The sequence below is a fragment of the Podarcis pityusensis genome (genome assembly GCF_964106645.2).
Source record: "Podarcis pityusensis genome assembly, chromosome: 8".
Lineage (NCBI taxonomy): Eukaryota > Metazoa > Chordata > Lepidosauria > Squamata > Lacertidae > Podarcis > Podarcis pityusensis.
Genome location: NC_138033.1, coordinates 13,789,836 through 13,811,597, shown reverse-complemented (window position 1 = coordinate 13,811,597; position 21,762 = coordinate 13,789,836). Strand labels below are relative to the sequence as shown.

The 21,762-nt window shown below is 42.9% G+C and overlaps 1 protein-coding gene across 1 annotated transcript; it reads left to right on the top strand.

Moving 5' to 3' along the window:
* The first annotated feature begins 4,172 nt into the window (after window positions 1-4,172).
* On the top strand, window positions 4,173-21,270 carry LOC308484431 (uncharacterized protein). The gene is made up of 5 exons (XM_081019393.1): window positions 4,173-4,346; window positions 11,862-11,978; window positions 12,374-12,529; window positions 19,756-19,893; window positions 20,504-21,270. Exons 1-5 carry the CDS (start codon window positions 4,298-4,300, stop codon window positions 20,677-20,679), a joined length of 636 nt encoding a protein of 211 aa, XP_080875519.1. The 5' UTR covers window positions 4,173-4,297; the 3' UTR covers window positions 20,680-21,270.
* Window positions 21,271-21,762: the final 492 nt, after the last annotated feature.

Below are 21,762 nucleotides of genomic sequence, written 5' to 3'. Positions count from 1 at the left end.
GGAGCAGCAGTGGTTTCCAGATGACAGTTTGGGAACTGTTGCATTCTTTTCTTAATTAAATAAAGAAATCGGGCAGCCAAACATCTGATTACCTTTGTCCCAGCAATTTGCTGACATTGGCTAAGAGTAGAGCACATGGGTTGGTACAGTGTCCCAGGAAAGAATTCCATCAAATTTCTTCAATAAATTTGGAACAAGGTGACAACCATCATCTTGATGTTCTGGACACCTGTTCACACCCCGTTCTAGTTTTTCCAGCTGAGAAGTTCCCTCTAATATTAGCTGTCTTTTAGCCATATCCCTGGGAGAGCAGAGAAAGTCTGTGCTCTTTCTGATTATGCTGGACCCCCACCAAGTTCCAATAAAACCAAGGCACTTGTTCTTGATTAGTAGGGCCTTAATTGATTCAGCATTTTGGAACTGACTGCACTGTCAAGGACAGGTCCTTAGATTCTTGTGTTGCAGCTGTGTCTACTACCCCAATCCTGCCAGCTCCATCACCCCCCCCACTCCTTCTGTCAATCAGACTGGGTCAGGAGATTGTACGATTTTGGAGAAAATGGGGATCTCTGTTCTCTGAACCTCACAGTTGCAATCTTGCTCCATAGCAAGCAAGAAGTTAGGAACTGGATTTAATAACAAGGCTGTACCCAAATAAATGCACACCGATTTGAAAGGAAGTGTTATTATTCAGAAAGAAAATGTTGCAGTATAAAATGGGACCAAATGGCCCATAAAACTCGTTACAATTTCCAGCTGGAAATGTACAAACCAGACTTATGCATCTGTCATGGATGATTTAGTTGAGTTCCCTGCATTGCAGAGAGTTGGACCAGAGGACCCTCAGGGTCCCTTGCAACCAGGCAGTTCCACAGAACATGGAGACCTTATCAGTTAAAATCTGAAGCAAGGAAGTCACAGCATCCCAGGTGTTGCAAAGCAGCATGGTGGGAAAGATTGACCCCAAACCACCAGTATAGGCTTGCTTTGTAATAATAAGCATATTAACTGGGGTGAGTTTCCTCAAGCAATCAGGCTTCAAAATTAGAATGTCCTGGTACTTTCACATATACACTTTCCCACAGATGAAACTGCTTCCAAGTTTTCAGGCCTCATCCCTGGCCTCAAAGACAGAAAACCTAGATGAAACAGCTGCCTCAGAATAATTGTCAGCTTTTAGATAAGATAAGATAAGATAAGATAAGATAAATTTATTGTCATTGTCCGTATATACACAGTATACACAACAACGAAAATCAAACACCCACCCAAAGACCGGGTTCACATACACATTTGCACGTGTCTCCAACACTCTCATCCTATTCAGACATAATCTATAAAAACATATCATACTCCAGAATGTAACATAACCTATTAAAAGCATAACATAACCTAAAAACCTGTCTCATTCCTTCCTACTCCCTGCTTGCTATTTCTTGCAACTGGCCCTGAGATCATTATTTAGTGCAATCAGAGCTCTTGGATAGAAACTATTCAGAAGGCGTGTGGTTCGTGTTTTCATTGTCCTATATCTTCTGCCCGAAGGCAACAGTTCAAAGAAGTTGTGAGCAGGATGGGTGGGATCTCTCAGGATATTGTGTGACTTCTTCAAAGTGCGAGACGTGAAGATCTCATCCAGGGTTGGTAGTTGGAGCCCAATAACATTCTGGGCAATTTTAATTATTCTCTGTAAAGCTTTTTTATCCGTTTCAGAGCTGCTCCCATACCACGATAATATACTATAGGTTAAGACACTCTCGATGGTACTGTGATAATAGGACAGAAGTAGGTGCTGAGATAGATTCAGTCCCCTGAGCATTCTCAGGAAATACAACCAGGGCCCTAAGTGGGTGAACAATTTTCTTGACACTTTGTACATGTTTGCTGCAGCTCACGAATACCAGCAGCCAAAGAACATTAATTTTGGTAGCTCCTTGAGTTCTGAAACGAGATGAAATATGGAACAGCACAACCCACCCTTAACCTAAACACAGAAGAGCCAAAGTTCAACCCATATTCATTAACTTCTGAAAAGCCTCCAAACTGGAGGCTTTCATAGAGATGTAGAGAAGGCCATCTCATGGCTCAAATATATATGCTCAGGAATTTGTAAAGGAAGCCTTGTGTACATGAAATACATGAAAACTTTCTCCATCACTCAGCTGGGACAGGACGCTCTGCGGGGCCTCTGAGGAGTCTGCCTGCCTCCTCCCACCCAGCTCCCCTTCAGCTGAGGGGGAGGCGGTAGATGGACTGTTTGGGGCAGCATGGAGTCTGTGGGTGCCCAAGCCACCATGTCACTCCCAGGAGAGACACATAGCTTGAGTGCACCGCAGGCCCTGTGGTGAGTGTCACCCAGCATTTAGTGACCCCCCTCAGTGGTGACACCTGGGGCGGCCCGCCTGTACCACGCACCCCTTCCTCCACCCCTGCCATCACTGAGATAGAGGAAGGATGCATAGAGTAAATGCCAAGGATGATTTGGAAGAAGTACCTTTGGCAGAAGCGATCTCGGCCCTGAATGGGAAGCCTGGACTTTGAAAGTCATCTAATCTTCCTTGCTGTATTATACTGTATTGTTTTAATTAGTGTTTTTATAGTTGTTTTGATTTTGTGTGGAGTGCCCTACCTGGGTGGATGGAGCAGCCAAGTAATTTCGTTGTCCCCGAGAGGGGGCAATGACAATAAAGATATTATTATTATTATTATTATTATTATTATTATTATTATTATTATTAAATACAGGGATGGTGGCATTAAGCTAGACTGGCTGCTACTTTCACCTCAGCTTTTTCCAGCAATTTCCAGCAAAAAATAAAAAATAAAAAAGATTCTGAAGAGTGGGCCAGAGATAACAAAGCTTTTGCCACAGAGATAGATACAGACTAAAAAAACCACTATGATCTTCCCTGTGGGACTCCTGTAGTGAGCACTGTGTGGGATGGTTTTTTCAATATTCTTCAAAATTTGCTCCTGCTTGGGACACAAAATTAGAGTGGCCACAACAATTCCTATTTGCAGAGTTCTGGTCTATGTTGAAAAGACTGGTAGTCCAACATCCATAGCAAAGCTCTTATTGCTTAAGAATGGAGAATATTTTTTAAAATAAATGAATTCTGGAATTGACCATCCAAAGTAGCTTGGCTGAAAGGGTAAAGTCCAAGAGATACCAAACTGCCTGGATGAGAAGCTTGTGTGATGTACAAATTGACCCCATACCTTCCAACATTTTGGGAGGGCAATTCGGGGCCCACAACCACCACACCCCGTTCTTTGCTCGTGCACCTTCCTCCAGTGCTCCCCCCTAAAAATGTTTAGGGGTACTCTCATTTCCTACTCATATTGAAATACTGCTCCTCAATGTGGCAAAACTTAGATTCACAACAGGTTTAGGAGTATGTGTGCCCCTGTGTCCCCCCAGAAAAAAAGCACTGCACCTACCTTTGAGCATTCTTCCTCCTTCTCGGGAATGTTGGGAGATGTGGTGGAGTCTGGTGCAGCCTTCCCCATGCAGCGGAGGCCAGCACAGCCTTCCAGCAGGCCGCACCAAACCACCCACTTTTCTGGAAGCAGCAGATTCCAGGCTGGACTTCCGGTAGGCCACATCAAACTGCCCACTTCTCCTGAGATGTGAGCGGCCTGGTGCAGCCCACCAGAAGGCCTGCCAGCCTACACTGCACCTCCTGATGCAGCGCAGACTGTTTCCTGTTGCAGCGCAGCTATCTTCACCTCCTCCTCTGGTCTTGGAGATGAACCACCACAAGAGGAGGTCAAGGTAAGTTTTCCTTCCATTTTTTGGTCTTGTTTGTGGACTCGCACCACAGCGGAACCCTAAAACACCTGGCGCGACCAGTGCAAAGGATCAAAATTGGGGCATTCGGGATTGGGAACAGAAGCCGGGGTAGCTTCTGCCAATCCGTGATGTACGAAATAAATCAGGATACTTGAGGGGTCTCTGACCCCTGTGAATATGATTGTGAAAATGCTTTCCCGTATCCACTGTGAAGAACACTGGGGATAACGTGGATTCTCATTTGCCAAAATTTCATGGTGTTCCTGGAAAAGATTGCATGCAATTTCAAAATTGCTTTGCGTTCCAAGATCCCATCACAGGCTCTCTGGGAAAACATTCAGCCTCCATTTGTGCCCACATCTCATTAAACCAGTCCTTCGCAAGTGCTGCTTGAGGCTCCCATCCCTGACTATAAATTCCTCTGTAAGCTCATAGCTGTATCCATTGCCTTTTTGGGACCAGGTCTCCTTGAAGTCCTTCTCAGCTCTTGATTATCCCAACACCATGAGGATTCTTCTGTGCACAGGCCTCCTCTTGAGCTTGTTTTCAGTAGGTGAGTAGAAACCAGAGATTCTGTGTTCCATTAACTTCCTCTAGAATAGGGAGGGGGTCAGTGGAGCTAGAGAAAGGAGGTCAAGAACATCATGTGCTCCTGGATGGGGTATTGAATAGATGGATATTGGGATGAAGAGCAGGAGAATCTGGGAATCTTGGTGCGATGAGAAAGTGAATCATACAAGTTACCAAAGTCCCCTAACACTATCATAGTTATCTCTACACCAAAGGAGTGCAATCTAGGAATGTTGATGCCAAGCAGGCTCCCCCTGCTGCAAAGATCTCCTTCCTGTCAAGGAAAAGTCCCTAAATGGAGTGTTTTGATGTCATGGAGGGGTTGAACTGCCCCAGCCTCCATTGGACCCTGTTCTTGGCTGCTGTGGCCCCCTACCTCCACCTGCTGCACTTGCCAGCATGCTATGCTAGGGCTTGGATTGCTCTATTAGGGAGCAAATGGGGCATGCAGGCAAGGGGGTGTGATGGAATAAAACTTCTCATCACATATTATTTTGCTTTTAATGAGCTATTGCTCCAGAACTGCAGTGGCATGTTATCCCCCCTCCCCCAATTTTTTTTATTGATTTGCACAAAATTATATATTTTTTAAAAAAGATATTTATTAGGATTTTCAAAATATTACAAAATAAAAAGAGAAAAAAGAAAAATACAAAATAAATGTCTTTCATTTGCTTATTTCCTGGACCTCCTCACGCCTCCCTTTTCTGTATTCCAATTCAGTTTGTTAGTTCAGCAAATCCCTCCCCTCTTTGTTTATCCTAGTCTTCAATCTTAAAGTATTGTAACATTAGATTTTTGCCTATTAATAGTCCATTTTTTCATATTCCCTTATAACATTACAGCTAAAAACCACTTAGTTTCTATCCAACATCATTCTAACATTCATTAATTTTACAATATTTCTGTAAATAGTCTTTGAACTTTTTCCAATCTTCTTCCACCGACCCTTCTCCCTGGTCTCGGATTCTGCCAGTCATTTCTGCCAGTTCCATATAGTCCATCACCTTCATCTGCCATTCTTCCAGAGTGGGTAGATCTTGTGTCTTCCAATACTTTGCAATAAGTATTCTTGCTGCTGTTGTGGCATACATAAAGAAAGTTCTATCCTTCTTTGGCACCAATTGGCCGACTATGCCCAGCAGGAAGGCCTCTGGTTTCTTTAGAAAGGTATATTTAAATACCTTTTTCATTTCATTATAGATCATCTCCCAGAAAGCCTTAATCTTTGGGCACGTCCACCATGTTAATACTTATAATTTTAACAAGGTTATGATTTATATTTGTTCGTCTGTTTATTTGTTCACAAAATTATAAACAAATAAAGAGACGAACAAACATAAATAATAACCTTGTTAAAATTATAAGTATTAACATTGTTAAGTGACTTCCTCGCTTCCCCTTGGTTGAATTTCAATGTATATCCTTTTAACGGTTTTCCAAATCAGAGTTCTTATAAACTTAACTTAATCCTTTAACATAGAATCATAGAATCATAGAGTTGGAAGAGACCACAAGGGCCATCGAGTCCAACCCCCTGCCAAGCAGGAAACACCATCAGAGCACTCCTGACATACGGTTGTCAAGCATCTGCTTAAAGACCTCCAAAGAAGGAGACTCCACCACACTCCTTGGCAGCAAATTCCACTGTCGAACAGCTCTTACTGTCAGGAAGTTCTTCCTAATGTTTAGGTGGAATCTTCTTTCTTGTAGTTTGGATCCATTGCTCCGTGTCCGCTTCTCTGGAGCAGCAGAAAACAACCTTTCTCCCTCCTCTATGTGACATCCTTTTATATATTTGAACATGGCTATCATATCACCCCTTAACCTCCTCTTTTCCAGGCTAAACATGCCCAGCTCCCTTAGCCGTTCCTCATAAGGCATCGTTTCCAGGCCTTTGACCATTTTGGTTGCCCTCCTCTGGACATGTTCCAGTTTGTCAGTGTCCTTCTTGAACTGTGGTGCCCAGAACTGGACACAGTACTCCAGGTGAGGTCTGACCAGAGCAGAATACAGTGGCACTATTACTTCCCTTGATCTAGATGCTATACTCCTATTGATGCAGCCCAGAATTGCATTGGCTTTTTTAGCTGCCGCGTCACACTGTTGGCTCATGTCAAGTTTGTGGTCAACCAAGACTCCTAGATCCTTTTCACATGTACTGCTCTCAAGCCAGGTGTCCCCCATCTTGTATTTGTGCCTCTCATTTTTTTTGCCCAAGTGCAATACTTTACATTTCTCCCTGTTAAAATTCATCTTGTTTGTTTTGGCCCAGTTCTCTAATCTGTCAAGGTCATTTTGAAGTGTGATCCTGTCCTCTGGGGTGTTAGCCACTCCTCCCAGTTTGGTGTCATCTGCAAATTTGATCAGGATGCCCTTGAGTCCATCATCCAAGTCGTTGATAAAGATGTTGAATAAGACCGGGCCCAAGACAGAACCCTGTGGCACCCCACTAGTCACTCTTCTCCAGGATGAAGAGGAACCATTGATGAGCACCCTTTGGGTTCGGTCAGTCAGCCAGTTACAAATCCACTGAGTGGTAGCATAGTCAAGACCGCATTTTACCAGCTTCTTTACAAGAATATCATGGGGCACCTTGTCAAATGCCTTGCTGAAATCAAAGTAGGCTACATCCACTGCGTTCCCTTCATCTACCACGCTTGTAATTCTATCAAAAAACGAGGTCAGGTTAGTCTGACATGACTTATTTTTCAGAAATCCATGCTGACTATTGGTGATCACAGCATTCCTTTCTCGGAGCTCACAGACTGTTTGCTTAATGATCTGCTCCAGAATCTTCCCTGGTATTGATGTCAGACTGACTGGGCGGTAATTATTTGGGTCCTCTCTTTCCCCCTTTTTGAAAATAGGGACAACATTTGCCCTCCTCCAGTCTGCCAGGACTTCGCCTGTTCTCCAGGAATTCTCAAAGATGACTGCCAGTGGTTCTGAGATCACATCTGCCAGTTCTTTTAATACTCTTGGATGCAGTTCATCTGGCCCTGGAGACTTGAATACATCTAAACTAGCCAAGTATTCTTGTACTATCTCCTTAGTTATTCTGGGCTGTGTTTCCTTTGCTGAATCATTTGCTCCAAATTCTTCAGGTCGGGCATTGTTTTCTTTATTGGAGAAGACTGAGGCAAAGAAGGCATTGAGGAGTTCAGCCCTTTCTGTGTCCCCTGTTTGCATTTCACCATCTTCTCCTCTGAGTGACCCCACTGTTTCTTTGTTCTTCCTTTTGCTACGAACATACCCATAAAAGCCTTTTTTGTTGCTTTTAACCTCTCTAGCAAGCCTGAGTTCATTCTGTGCTTTAGCTTTTCTGACTTTGTGTCAACACGTGCTGGCTATTTGTTTGAATTCCTCTTTGGTGGTTGCCCCCCTTTTCCATTTTTTGTACACATCCTTTTTTAATCTTAACGCAGTTAAAAGTTCTTTAGATAGCCACCCTGGCTTCTTTAGGCACCTTCCATGTTTCCGTCTCATTGGTATTGCCTGAAGTTGTGCTTTTAGTATCTCCCTCTTAACAAACTCCCAGCTATCATGAACTCCCTTTCCTTTTAGTATTACTGTCCATGGGATCTCACCCAGCACTTCCCTAAGTTTTATGAAGTCGGCTTTCTTAAAGTCAAGAAATTGAGTCCTAGTATGCTTGGCTGCTCCTTTCCGCTGTATAGTAAACTTTAGAAGAGCATGATCACTCGCGCCTAATGATCCTTCCACTTCTACCCCACTAACCAGGTCATCAACATTGGTTAGGACCAGATCTAAAATGGCTGTTCCTCTTGTTGCTTCTCCCACTTTCTGGACAATGAAGTTGTCTGCAAGGCCAGTGAGGAATCTGTTTGACCTTACGCTCTTGGCTGAGTTTGACATCCAACAAATATCCGGGTAATTGAAGTCCCCCATTACTACTATCTCCCTTCCTTTTGCATACTTGGCCATCTGTTCCAGGAAGGCATCATCTATGTCCTCCGTTTGGCTTGGGGATCTATAGTAAACTCCCACAATGAGGTCACTGTTATTCTTCTCTCCCTTAATTTTGACCCAAATGCTCTCACTTTGGCTTTGAAGTTCTAAATCTTGGATCTCTTCACAGGTATACACATCCCTGACATATAACGCCACTCCTCCTCCTTTCTTGTCTGGTCTGTTTCTCTGAAATAGATTGTATCCACCCATTATTACATTCCAATCGTGGGACTTATCCCACCAGGTTTCAGTGATGCCTATTATGTCATATTTAGTTTGCTGTACCAAGAGCTCAAGCTCATCTTGTTTATTTCCCATGCTTTGCGCATTAGTGTACAGACATTGAAGTCCATTAATCATTCCCCCGTGTCTCTTATTTAAGGATTTTTTCCTCCCACCACTAGGTCTACATGCTGTTTGCTCCATTTGGTCCAAGACATTTGGATGATCATCTTCATCAATTGATAGACTCCTACCTTCAGGAGCACTGTCTCCCTCCCCCACATTAGTCAGTTTAAAGCCCTCCTGATGAGGTTTCTGAGATTTTTGGCAAAAACATTTCTCCCAACCGTTGTGAGGTGCAGCCCATCGCTTGCCAGAAGTCCATCTTCAAGAAACTGCAGTCCGTGATCTAAGAATCCAAACCGTTCCTGTTTACACCATTTGCGAAGCCAGCTGTTCACTTCCACTATTTTCCCCTCTCTCCCTGGGCCACGTCGTTCAACTGGGAGGACAGATGAGATGACAATTTGTGCATTTAATTGCTTCAATTTCCTGCCCAGAGCCTCGTAGTCTCTTTTGATCTTCTGGAGGCTATTGCTTGCAGTGTCATTGGTTCCCACATGAACCAAGAGGAAGGGGTATTTGTCAGTGGGTTTTATGATTCCTTGCAGTCGTTCAGTTACATCTTGGATCTTAGCCCCGGGGAGACAGCACACTTCCCGAGACATCTTGTCAGGCCCACAGATCACTGCTTCTGTTCCCCTCAGTAGGGAATCCCCTATCACCACTACACGCCTCCTCTTAGGTTTGGTCGGGGTTCTTCCGTGAGCTGTCCGTTCCAAGGTTGCCTGCACATTACCTGATGACTGACTTTGCTGCTCGTCTTCATATACCTGATCGACTGTAATGAGGGAGAGATCCTCAAATGGAGTCTGCTCTTCGTCTTCCATGCTAGGGGAGAGGACCTCAAAGCGATTGTGTATTTCTAAACAATCAGAGCGAACCCTGGGCCTCCTACTTCTTTGAGTCACGTTTCTCCATATATCTGGCTCCTGTGTTGGTGAACTAGCCTCCTTCTCAGGGGAGTCCCCTGTCTCCTCCTTGGTGGAGACGGTGTGGTCTGTTGCTTCCAAGAAGAGCTCCAGCTCTCTAATTCTTTGGAGCGTAGCTACACGTTCCTCCAACGTACATCCTTATAGCTTTTCATTTCAAAATTAAACATATTAATTCAACACCTAACTTATATAAAATCCTAAGCCAATCTAATACCTGCAACCTATTTCCAATTAGTTTAACTTAACAAATTTGACTAAATAATCATTAAATTTTGTTCATTCTTCCTGATTCTCCTCCTCCTTCTGGTCACGGACTCTTCTGGTTAGGTTGTCTAGCTCCGAAAAATCCATCATCTTCATCTGCCATTCTTCCACTGTTGGTAATTCTTGTGTTTTCCACTTTTTAGCTAGTAAAATTCAAGCAGCAGTTGTGGCATACAAAAATAATTTAACGTCTTTCTTGGCCAATTCCTGACCAATTATTCCAAGAAGAAAGGCCTCATTATAAATCTTTTCCCAGAGGTCTTTCACCTTGGGGCAGGTCCACCACATGTGGTAAAAGGTTCCTTCCTTTTCTTTACATTTCCAACATAGATTGTCACAGTTATGATATCTTTGCTAATTTAACAGGAGTCAAATACCATCTGTACATCATTTTCATTATATTTTCCTTTAACACAGTACATGCAGTGAACTTAACCCCTTTCTTCCACAGTCTTTCCCAATCCTCAAACTTTGTTATGTCCTACATCTCTTGCCAAATCTATCATCACAGATTTAACTTGTTCATCTTTTGTATGCCACTCCAACAATAACTTATACATTTTAGACAATTTTTTACCTTTAGTGTCCAACAACTTTGTCTCCAGCTTAGATTTTTCAGAAGCAAAACCATTTTTCTTATCCAATTTGTACAGTTCATTAATCTGGTAAGAGTAGAGATCTAAGCAAACAGCAGCTAGCTTAATTCCAGCTGCGTCATTATCTGCTGAGCCAGGGAAAATGGCAGAGGAGGATTCTTATACAACTTGTTGAAGGAAATCCTGGCTCAGATTCAAGCCTTGAAGTCGATTCAGCAAGATGTGGCAGAACTTTAAAAAATACTTTCAACAGATGCAAGAGGAAACGTCTCATTATGAAGATTGCTTGACTGTCCACAAAACACTTATGCAAGGAAGTCGTAATATTTTGAGTAAACAAATTACTTATTTAGAGTCACAACGGCAGGGAATCTTGGAGAGTTTGTAAAGAATTATTTTTTAAATAAAACTTACTAGAACCCAAGCTAATGGATTCAAGTTACAAGAAAGAAGATTCCAACTAAACATCAGGGACAACTTTCTGAAAACAACAGCAGTTTGACTGTGGAATGGTCTCCCTCTGGAAAAGCAATGCTATGCATGGTTGTAAAGACTGCAGAGAGAATAATTGGGTGCACTCTTCCCACCTTAGATCAAATCTATGCTGTCAGGTGCCATAAGAAAGCGGCAGAGATAGCACAGGATAGTACGCACCCAGGAAATTATCTCTTTCAGCTTCTGCCTTCTGGAAGAAAGTATAGGGTTATAAAGGCCAGGACTAGCCACCTGAGAAACAGTTTCTACGCAAATGCAATTCTGGTTCTAAACGCAGCATAAGGGGTCTCTATAGTATAGTGTATTTTAAAATGGGGTTTTAGAGTTTTTAGGGTTTTTTGAATGTTCTATGTAGTTTTTCTGTAGTTTTATGTAGTTTTGTGGTAGTTTTATGTAGTTTTTATGTAGTTTTATGTAGTTTTTATGTAGTTTTATGTAGTTTTTCAATTTCATTGTTCTGCATGGGACAATGACAATAAAGACATTGTATATCGTATATTGTATATATATGTTATGGACTCTCCTTCTTGGAGGATTTTAAGCAGAGGCTGGATGGCCATCCATCATAGATGCTTTAGTTGAGATTCCTGCATCATAGGGGGTTGGAGCAGATGTCCTGTGGGGTCCCTTCCAAGTTTAAAATCCTATGATATTATGTGTGGTCTTTCTCTATGCAATTAAAAGAGAGAACTTTGGAAAGAACTTAGAAAGTTATATATTAAGGGTTTATTTGCTGTCTATTTTGTGATTTTTAAGTTGCTACTGGGGTTCTCTCTTGGCATCCAAGAATTGTCTTTTTATACCTTTTTTTCCTTGAGTCACCAAAATGGAGATGCCTTGTGGCATACGATCATGACACTGAGCTTTTGTGATCTTCCTTTCTCTCTGTAGGGGCGTCACTACAATGTATGACATGTCGATATCTGAAAGACAACACTTGTATCCTGCGACAGGCACGTAATTGTTCAGGAAACACTTGCCGTGAAGTTGCTCTACAAAGCGATATATGTGAGTAAGGTTTCTCTCCCCCCCCCAAAGAACCCTTCTCAACAGAGGCCTTCCACACACTCAGAAATTATCATGTTCTGTGCGATCAAAGAATTACAGCAAAATCCATACACATGTGACTCAGTCCAAAAATCTTCTGTAAAATATACAGAAGAGTCTGCCTGCATTCAACATCTTTTCCTCACAGAAGGAATTATGTGGACTACAACTTTATTAATGGGGATGAAGGATTCTCCAGAAAGATTTCTGAGTTCTATGATGATATTACAAGGGGAGCACCCAACATATTTAGTGATTCATCTCTTAGCCAGGATTTCTCCCCTCCAAATGTTCTCTCTACAAAATCTGGGGCAAAAATGATTGACTTGATATTCCTCTCTAATTCTTCTTCACAGTTGCTGAAGACATCCTCAGACCTACTTACAGTGACTGCGTTAACACTCAGGATTGTATCCCAGGCATCTTTTCTTTTGCTGGAGGAACCCTCCAATTCTTTCGGATGCAAGCTGAATGCTGCAATACTGACCTATGCAACGAAAACCCTATTCAGTGTAAGGGCCCTTGTATTTTGGACACTTTCTGTATCAACAATTCTTGCCCAGAGGCAAAATATAGAACTTCCCAAAGAAAAAAATGTAATAATAAGACATTTACCCTATTTTTTGCTCTATTGGACGCAGTTTTCCCCCTCCAAAAATTGAGGGGAAATGTGTGTGCGTCCTATGGAGCGAATGCAGGCTTGTGCCATAGCCGTGCGCAACCCCTCCGGCAGGAAGAGGCTGCACGGGGCTATGGCTTCTTTAGCTCCATGCAGCCTCTCCTGGCAGGGAGAGATTGCACGGGGCTAAAGAGGAAGCCAAAGCAGCGAGCGGGATCCATCCCGCTGGCTGCCTTGGCTTGTTCCATAGCCGCGCACAACCCCTTCAGCAGGGAGAGGCTGCACGGGGCTATGCCTTCTCTCTGGCAGGGAGAGGTTGTGTGCAGCCTGTACGCTGCTCTTTGGGGCTGGGGGAAAAAAGATTTTTTTATTGATTTCCCCGTCTAAAAACTAGGTGTGCCCTATGGTCCGGTGCGCCCTATGGTGTCCATTCTTTTAAATATAAAGCTAAAGGTAAAGGTAAAGGGACCCCTGACCATTAGGTCCAGTCGTGACCGACTCTGGGGTTGAAGCGCTCATCTCGCTTTATTGGCTGAAGGAGCCGGCGTACAGCTTCCAGGTCTTGTGGCCAGCATGACTAAGCCACTTCTGGCGAACCAGAGCAGCACATGGAAACGCCGTTTACCTTCCTGCCGGAGCGGTACCTATTTATCTACTTGCACTTTGATGTGCTTTTGAACGGCTAGGTTGGCAGGAGCAGGGACCGAGCAACGGAAGCTCACCCCGCCGCAGGGATTCGAACCGCCGACCTTCTGATCAGCAAGTCCTAGGCTCTGTGATTTAACCCACAGCGCCACCTGCGTCCCACTCCTTTAAATATAGCCTTTCCATAATATATGAATAATATACTTCAGCCCTTACAGAATGTGTATGGAGCTGACTTACCTACTTGAACCATTGTGGGCTGACTGGAAGAAGACATTCAAAACATTTGCTTTTTTTTTTTTAAATGATTTTTATTAAGGTTTCAGTAAAAAGTTAAACAAAAAAACAAAAAAGAAATACACAAATACACAATACATAATCCAAAAAAAAGAAGAAAAACACAGGGAACAGAAAACAAAAAAAAAAGAAACAGAACAATTAAAAACAATATCACCTTTTCATTTCCGTTTTTGAATTTACTTATTTTCTGGACTTCCTCATACCTCCCTCTTTTGTATTCCAGTCCAAATTGTTTGTCCAGCAGTTTCTTTTCCACTTTTTTAATCCCAATCTTTAATCTTAATGTAATATAGCATTAAAATTTTACCTCTTAAATACCCAATTTCCATTTCCTTAAACTTCTTTAATCCTAATCTTTAATCTTAGTCTATCTATAACTTTATCCTGTACAGCTGGAAACCACTTATTTTCAATCCAACATCACTCTAACATTCTTTAATTTTGCAATGTTTCTGTAGATAATCTTTGAATTTCTTCCAATCTTCCTCCACCGACTCTTCTCCCTGGTCACGGATTCTGCCAGTCATTTCCGCCAGTTCCATATAGTCCATCAGTTTCATCTGCCATTCCTCCAGCGTGGGAAGTTCTTGTGTCTTCCAATACTTTGCGATGAGTATTCTTGCTGCTGTTGTTGCATACATAAAGAAAGTTCTATCCTTTTTTAACACCATTTGGCCAACTATGCCCAGGAGAAAGGCCTCTGGTTTCTTGGGGAAGGTATATTTGAATACCTTTTTTAATTCATTCTATATCATTTCCCAGAAAGCCTTAATCTTTGGGCACGTCCACCAAAGGTGAAAGAATGTACCTTCAGTTTCTTTACATTTCCAACATTTATTATCGGGCAAATGATAGATTTTTGCAAGCTTGACTGGGGTTATGTACCACCTGTATATCATTTTCATAATATTCTCTCTTAAGGCAAAATAAAAAAATTCTTCCAGTAGCACCTTTAAGACCAACTAAGCTAGTTCTTGGTATGAGCTAACTAACTCATGAGCTTGGTATGAGCTTGGTATGAGCTAACTAACTAACATGAGCTTGGTATGAGCTAACTAACTAACTTGGTATGAGCAAGAACTAACTTAGTTGGTCTTAAAGGTGCTACTGGAAGAATTTTTTTATTTTGACTATGGCAGACCAACACGGCTACCTATCTGTCTCTTAAGGCAGACATTCGAAACATTTGCATCCGGTGATCTCGTCGTCGGAGTCCCACTTGGGATTTCACACAGTTGAGGCTCTATCACAGTGGTTTGAGTGATTGAGAGTAAGGCTACAACACTCACTGGAAAATGGGTTGCTTTCATCCAGTGTGTGGATTATCCTTTGTGTGTCGAGGTCCCCAAGCCACCCCAAATAAACTCACACTTCACACATCAATTTTGTTTAAGGTTTTTTGGCATGATTTTGGCCACAACTTTATTTAAATACACACATGTGAGTGGTTGCTTAGGCATTGGTTACGACTATCTGTCCTTGCCCCAGGGACAGAACTGACTTCTGGATTCCAGTGGAAGCCAGTCAGGGAAAACAATATTGGGGAGAAATGCAGCTGGGCAACAGACCCTCACTTCTCACCCGCATGCTCCCAGGGCTTGTACAGCCCAAGCCCAATGCCAGGGACTTGGACGAAAAGGATGGCAAGCCCTTTTAACGGAATTCCCTTGCAGCACCACCATTGGAGGGGTAGGCACTTACCCCTCCACCCACCAATTTTAACCAATGCCTAACCTCAAACCTTACAAGTTGTGACGATTTGCTGCGCAGTAGGCAAAAACCAAATGGCACCAGCCAATCAGCCAAATGCACAAAATTCCTACCAGGCCCCTGCCCCAGCAGCAGGTGACCCCATGACAGGCATAGCAAGGTCAAAGCAAACAACCCCCCCAATTCAGGGAGGGTGGGCAGGTGATCTGGTACATGCAGCCCAAGAGGACGCGGAAGGCTGTGTGCCCAGTATTTAAAACCTTTGACCCCACCTCCAAATTGGCAACATCGAAGTCTCCCCAGAGACTCAAATTGCCCAATCACTGCCCGTGGACATCCAAACAGGTCTGGCCAGCAACAGTGGGTGGCCTGCTGGCCCCCACTGCAACACATGCTCTCTGTTAGGGAGAACACATTTTAGCAACAAGTATATTTCTAGAGATTACCATATTTTTCCCTGTACAGGGCGAACCTGACCATAGGGCGCACCTAGTTTTCAGAGGGGGAAATCAAGGGGGGGGAAAATATGATCCCCCCCCAACTCTGGGAGCTGCGGACAGGCTGCTCGCAGCCTGTGCACTTCTCCCAGACCTTCTCCCTGCTTTGGCGGGAGGTGGAGGAAATCCCCCACCTCCAGCAAAAGCCCACAGTTTGGGGAGAAGCGGACAGAAGTGCACAGCCTAGACCTTCTCCCTGCTTTAAGGAGCCCGCGGCTCCTGTGGGCTTTTCGACCAGGAGGGAGAAGGGACTGACACGGCCAGTCAGTCCCTTCTCCCTCCTCAGGGAAAAGCCTCAACCGCTGTCTCCTGAGCTTGTGGGGCTGGCGGTGGGGGGAAGCGCTGCTTTCCCCCACCGCCAGCTCTCTCTCTCTCTCTCTTTTTAAATAATATTTATTGCTTTTAAACCTTACAAAAAGAAGAAAAGAAAGAAAAAAGAAAAGAAGAAAAACAAAAGAAAAAACAATACAATACAATATATAAATAATACAGAACGCAACATTAACATTAACACATTAAACATAACAAAAGCAAAAACAATTCAAAAAACACACATCATACCATCTCAATATCCTCTCTTTCATTCCCTTGTTTCATCAACCTCCTCTCACCTCCCTTTTTGTATTCCATTTCTATTAATTGTTTCAGCAAATCCTCTCCATCTTTCTCTATTTTCTGTCATGTAATTATCTTAACATATTTTAACCTTATTTTCCATTAATACTATAATACTTATTTATACTTAATTCCTTAAAATATTTCTACTAAAGCCGTATAATTCCCTTCCAACATTTTTCTAACACTCATTAATTTTACATTATTTCCATATATAGATTTTAAACTTTTTCCAATATTCTTCCACCGTCTTTTCTCCCTGGTCTCGGGTTCTGCCAGTCATTTCCGTCAATTCCATAAAGCCCATCAACCTGGTGATCTTCTGTCCGAGGCTCTTAACTCTTTTCCGGGTCCCTTCTGCAAGTCTTCTTCATGTTTATACATGCACTTTACTTTGTCTTCTCCTGATCTTGTTCTTATTTTCCTTCCTTTGATGCTGAAAAGTAGATCTCCAGGAAATTCCCAACTAGCAATGTTTTTATTCCTTCTCAACAAGTCAGCCAAATCTCCATAGTTAGAACTGAAATTCAAAAGATATTTCCAGTCGTGTTTCAAAGTTCCTCCAAGTCTGGCAGTCCCCACAACTCCAGTCTCCTCCTGACCCAAGTCCAGGTCCCAAAGGTCAATAAACCCCTGCATGAGGGGATCTGTCCAACTTTCTTTCTCCAGTCTAAGCGGGGCTCCAATCCTCAAAGTCTGACTTTCTCTAAATTCAGTCTTGAAAGGCATCAACTTATAATCATCAAATTGCCACTGTACGGCTGGGGCTCTCTCCCTCTCCACTTGTGCCACTTTAGGTTCCACAGCAAAAACTTTCTCCCCTGCCTTCTCCTCAATTTGCCATGTCAAAATAGATCCCTGTATCGATTCCTGAATAATTTCTGTATTAATATTGACTTTTTGTGCCAAATTAGTCACTTTTTGTTCCAAGTTATCAATTTTTATAGTCCTCGCATCCGTCTTCTTATAAAGCTGTTCCAGTAAATCATTAATCTTACAAAATGCAACCACTAAGGCTACTTCTGTCAACATTCTTAACGGTTCAAGGTCAATCCCAGATTCTCAGTTTTATCTCGCAGGTGGAAATGGAAATTCCCTCAGCTCAGCTCTTGTAACAATTTCAAAGGCTTCCTCTAGGGGGAAACAATTTCTATTTGTATCAATCCTTTTAAGCACAGTTCAAACAATAAAGTTAGTTTCCATTTTCAGTTACTTCCTGTTTGAAACCTCCCCGTTTCGGTGCCAAATTAAGATGTTTAAAAATCCAATTTTCCATTCTACTCACGGGTAGTTATTTTAAAATCAAATTGTCCACAGGAAAAAGTCAGCGCTCTCCTGCAACAGCAATGCGGCTTCACTCCGTGAAAGAAGCAGTCGATTCGAAGCACTGCGCCACTCACCCCATGTCGCTCCGGATCCCCAAAACCGGGTTTCCCCGCGAGTAGGGGAGGCACAAAAGGTGCCAGCCGTATCCCACGTCCACAAGCTTCTCCCGCCTGTGGTTTTTAATGGGTCTCTGCATTCGCCGTGGCGGCCAGACCCTGATTTCCATGGAGCGGATTCCTCCCAATCAGAGGAATTCCGCCATTGCCGGAGGCGCTAACCCGGAAGTCCCCCCACCGCCAGCTCTCCAGGCTTCAGCGAAAGCAACGCAAAGCCTCCGGAGTGTGGAGGGAGCGCTCCCTCTGCACTTCGGAGGCTTCACGTTGCTATCACTGAAGCCAAGGAACCTGCATTCACTCCATAGGACGCACACACATTTCCCCTTAATTTTTGGAGGGGAAAAAGTGCATCCTATAGAGCGAAAAATACGGTATATTCTCTTGATTGAATGAAGATACATTTGGCTGGAACTTTGGTTTTGAGACATCCCGTATTGTACTTGAACATGATTTTGGTTTTGCAGTTCTCCCGCAAAAATGCTCACCAACTCTGGTCACTCTTCCCTTTAAAAAAACTCAACAACTCTGGGGAATCCTCCTCCCTCCAACGACAATGGGTAGATCACTGCCATTTTTTTTTATATACTGGGAGTAGATTTTATATACTGGGAGTTTTTTATATACTGGGAGTAGTTTTATATACTGGGAGTTGGACGTGCCTGGCATATATTATGTAAAGGCTATATTTAAAGAAACAGACACTTGGTGGAGTATAAATGTCTTGTTTTTACATTTTGTCTTTGAGAAGTTCTATGTAATTGCATACAGAGTCATGTGAGCTGTGTTTCTTTATTTCTCTGTATTCCTTTGTGTTGTGTTTGCTTACTTTGTTGCAGAGGCAAAATATAACTGGGTGAAAGGTTTGTCTTCCTAGTGTCTCTGGAAAGCAGTTGGACTCCTCTTCACGAGTCCCATAAAATCTGATGTGGGGATCTTGTGCTTTTCCATTTGGTGATCAAATTTTGCAGCTCAAAAAGCAAGTAAAACCTGATGTGGGGATCTTCTGCTTTTCCATTTGGTGATCAAATTTTGCAGCTCAAAAAGCAAGTAAAATCTGATGTGGGGATCTTGTGCTTTTCCATTTGGTCATCAAGTTTCCCAGCTCAAAAGCAAGTAATAGTTTTTGCGTGTCTGGGAAAATCAAGAGATGTGCACACATTTATCAATTTATATATGAGGGTGGGGGAATTGACATATTTATTAGTGTGACTTTATTTATAACTGGGTGTGTTACTATTGTCACATTCCATGAAGTTTAATGAAAGAAGCAACAACCCTTCTAAAATGTCAAAACTAGATCCTATTTAAGATTTGACTGAATGTTGCAGCATTTTCATCTCATTGTTAGGGGCAGGGCAGCTGTTGCCCACAGCAAACCAGTATGTACACAGTAGCATCATTCACAACAAATGATCTTGTTAATGGTGATAATCACAATGATCACTCCAAGATTGAACCTGAAACCACTATAAATGCCTATCATGGATAGTAGAAAAGTATCATCTTCCATTCAAAAGAGTAAGCCTGGATCCTAGAATCTATGGGCAAGCCTTGTTTCATCTCATAGGCTGGTAAGGATCAGTGCCAATCTGCTTTTGTCCCAGCTGGCAGAATTGTCAATCTCATTTCTCACAATTCAGATCACTCTCATGCAGAAGCAGGTAGACACCAAGATGCATGTTCTGAGAAAGACCTGCATATGTTACATACAGAAGCCATACTCATGAGCAACACTCAACAATATTTATATTAGATTTTCCCAGCTGGAACATTTGATGACACGTTTCGAACACCATGGGGGGGGGGGGAGTGATAACCCTTTGTACGAACTGGAAAATAAGGGCCAGAATGGACCAGTCATGTCAAAATAAATGGAATCCATCTGCTAACCATACATTTCATTTTGCCAGTTCAACCTGGGAGTTTTGGTCCACTGCAGTGCCCATTCTGTTTCACGAGGAATGCAAATAATTGTGTGGTCGTCGACACCCATAACTGCCCTATTAGAGGGACTAAGTGCATAACATTTGCTGGTATCATGCAGCAAGGTGAGTAGAACTGCCAATCAGCAGAGGGTGGGGGTGAGGGAAAGCAGCTCTCAGCCATCAGCTACCTGACCCTTTTCTGACCAAATGTGATAAAAGCAAAGGATGGGGTGGGGATCTGTGTTTTCTTTGAGGGGATGAATTTAAAGTTTTCTTTACACTGCTTGCCCCATTCCTCAGTCAATGGCATGGTGTTGACCCACCCCCAGTCAATCCTGGGAAATTCCTGATCGCATGGAAGCAAACATGTACAAAGCTGTCATTCCCATTTTGAGTTTCCACATGCCTTGGAGGGATGTTGTATTGTGGGCTTTGGGGGAAATTAAATTGGTGGCTAAATTCGCAAATGTGGGCTTCACCCAATAGCCTTGGTCTGGTCAGAGTACAAGTAGACAGGGAAGAAAGGGAAAGCAGGGCTTGGGGAAGACATCAGAAATGGGCTGTTCTCAGGTGCAATGGTCCTGAAATCTGCCTGAAATCTGAAATGGTCCTGAAATCTTGTGAATTTTAAGGGAATATAAGAGGGGTGGGGGTAAAAGGGTCCTGCAGGTTGCCCAAGTGTGCCGGGTCCTTAAGTCCACCCTGACTCATATTAACATTCTTCTCTTTCTAGTGGGTTCAAGTCAAGTGTCAGCTGCTTTCAAAGGATGTGCAACACCAGATTTCTGTAATTTCGTAACAACAATCCCAACAGGAGTAAAGCGAAGTCTGAATGGCTTGGTGTCGTTCAATGTCACCCAAGCTACATGTGTTGATGCCCAGCCATCGTCCTATATTTCTGGCTTGTAGATGTGCCCTTCGTGGGACTTGGGAGGAAACTGTGCTATCAGTGGCAGGGTGTGGAAGATCTCTGGAGATGCTGAAGATGCCTGAGGCAGGTGCAAGAGGGCAGGAAATTGAGATTTGGGAGACGTAGTTAGAGAAAATGTGGCACAGGGATTTCCATTTGAATTGTGATCTGAATAAATTGATAAAGCAGACAAATTCTGTTTCTTGCATTGGGGCTTTTCAAGTGAATAATTTCTATGCAGTGTTGGCACAATGAATGTTAACTTCTGAAGGCCAAGAACGAGAAGAAAACTGAAAATTGTAATCTGGGATATTAATAGTTTTTCCCTAATGGCACAGGTTTTAGTTTTGGTTTTTCTTTAGTAGGGGGAACTAGTTCCACTAGGAAAGCTGAATGAAGAGAAAAGCATTACACTTTCTGGCATTGTTATGTGCTCAGTCTAGAAGGCTCATTTTTCCATTACACCACTATTATCTGCAAATATGTAAAGAAACTAGAGATCAGATAAAAGATCTCAGTTGTCTGTCCAGTTACATCCTGACTTAACTAGTGACTGATTTCTTTGGCTCACCCACCCCCACCATTGAAATGTTTCCAGAAGCTTTGATTCTGAGGAATATTCAATTAAAAATTCACTAGCAGCTTGTACCTGGCGGTTCTCAGGAATTCCAAGGAACCAAAAATCTGTATGGTTGGGAAAGGTCTATAGACTGAAACTTCCTCCTTGATGTCAGGAACCCTCAAGACAAATTGTCCCAAGACCATTCACATTCTAAAGCCAAAACACAGGTGTAGCATGAAAGGCGAGGTCCAGACATAATCCAAGGTCAAAACACAGTAAGTCCTTTGTTTCTTAGGGGTAAAGGCATAATGCAAAGTCAGATCCCTTAAGGGTGCCCTGAACCCAATCATGTTTCTGTATACTTAATGTGGGGTGCATGAGTTGTTAGGGGAGGGGTTTTACCTATGGTGGAGGACACATTGTGCTCATTCTGGGGTAGTTTGTTCACCTTTCCCCCCCTTGCACTCTGCTCTCACCTGTGGCTGCTGGAAGCAAGTGACAGCATCCACACCCCAGGAAC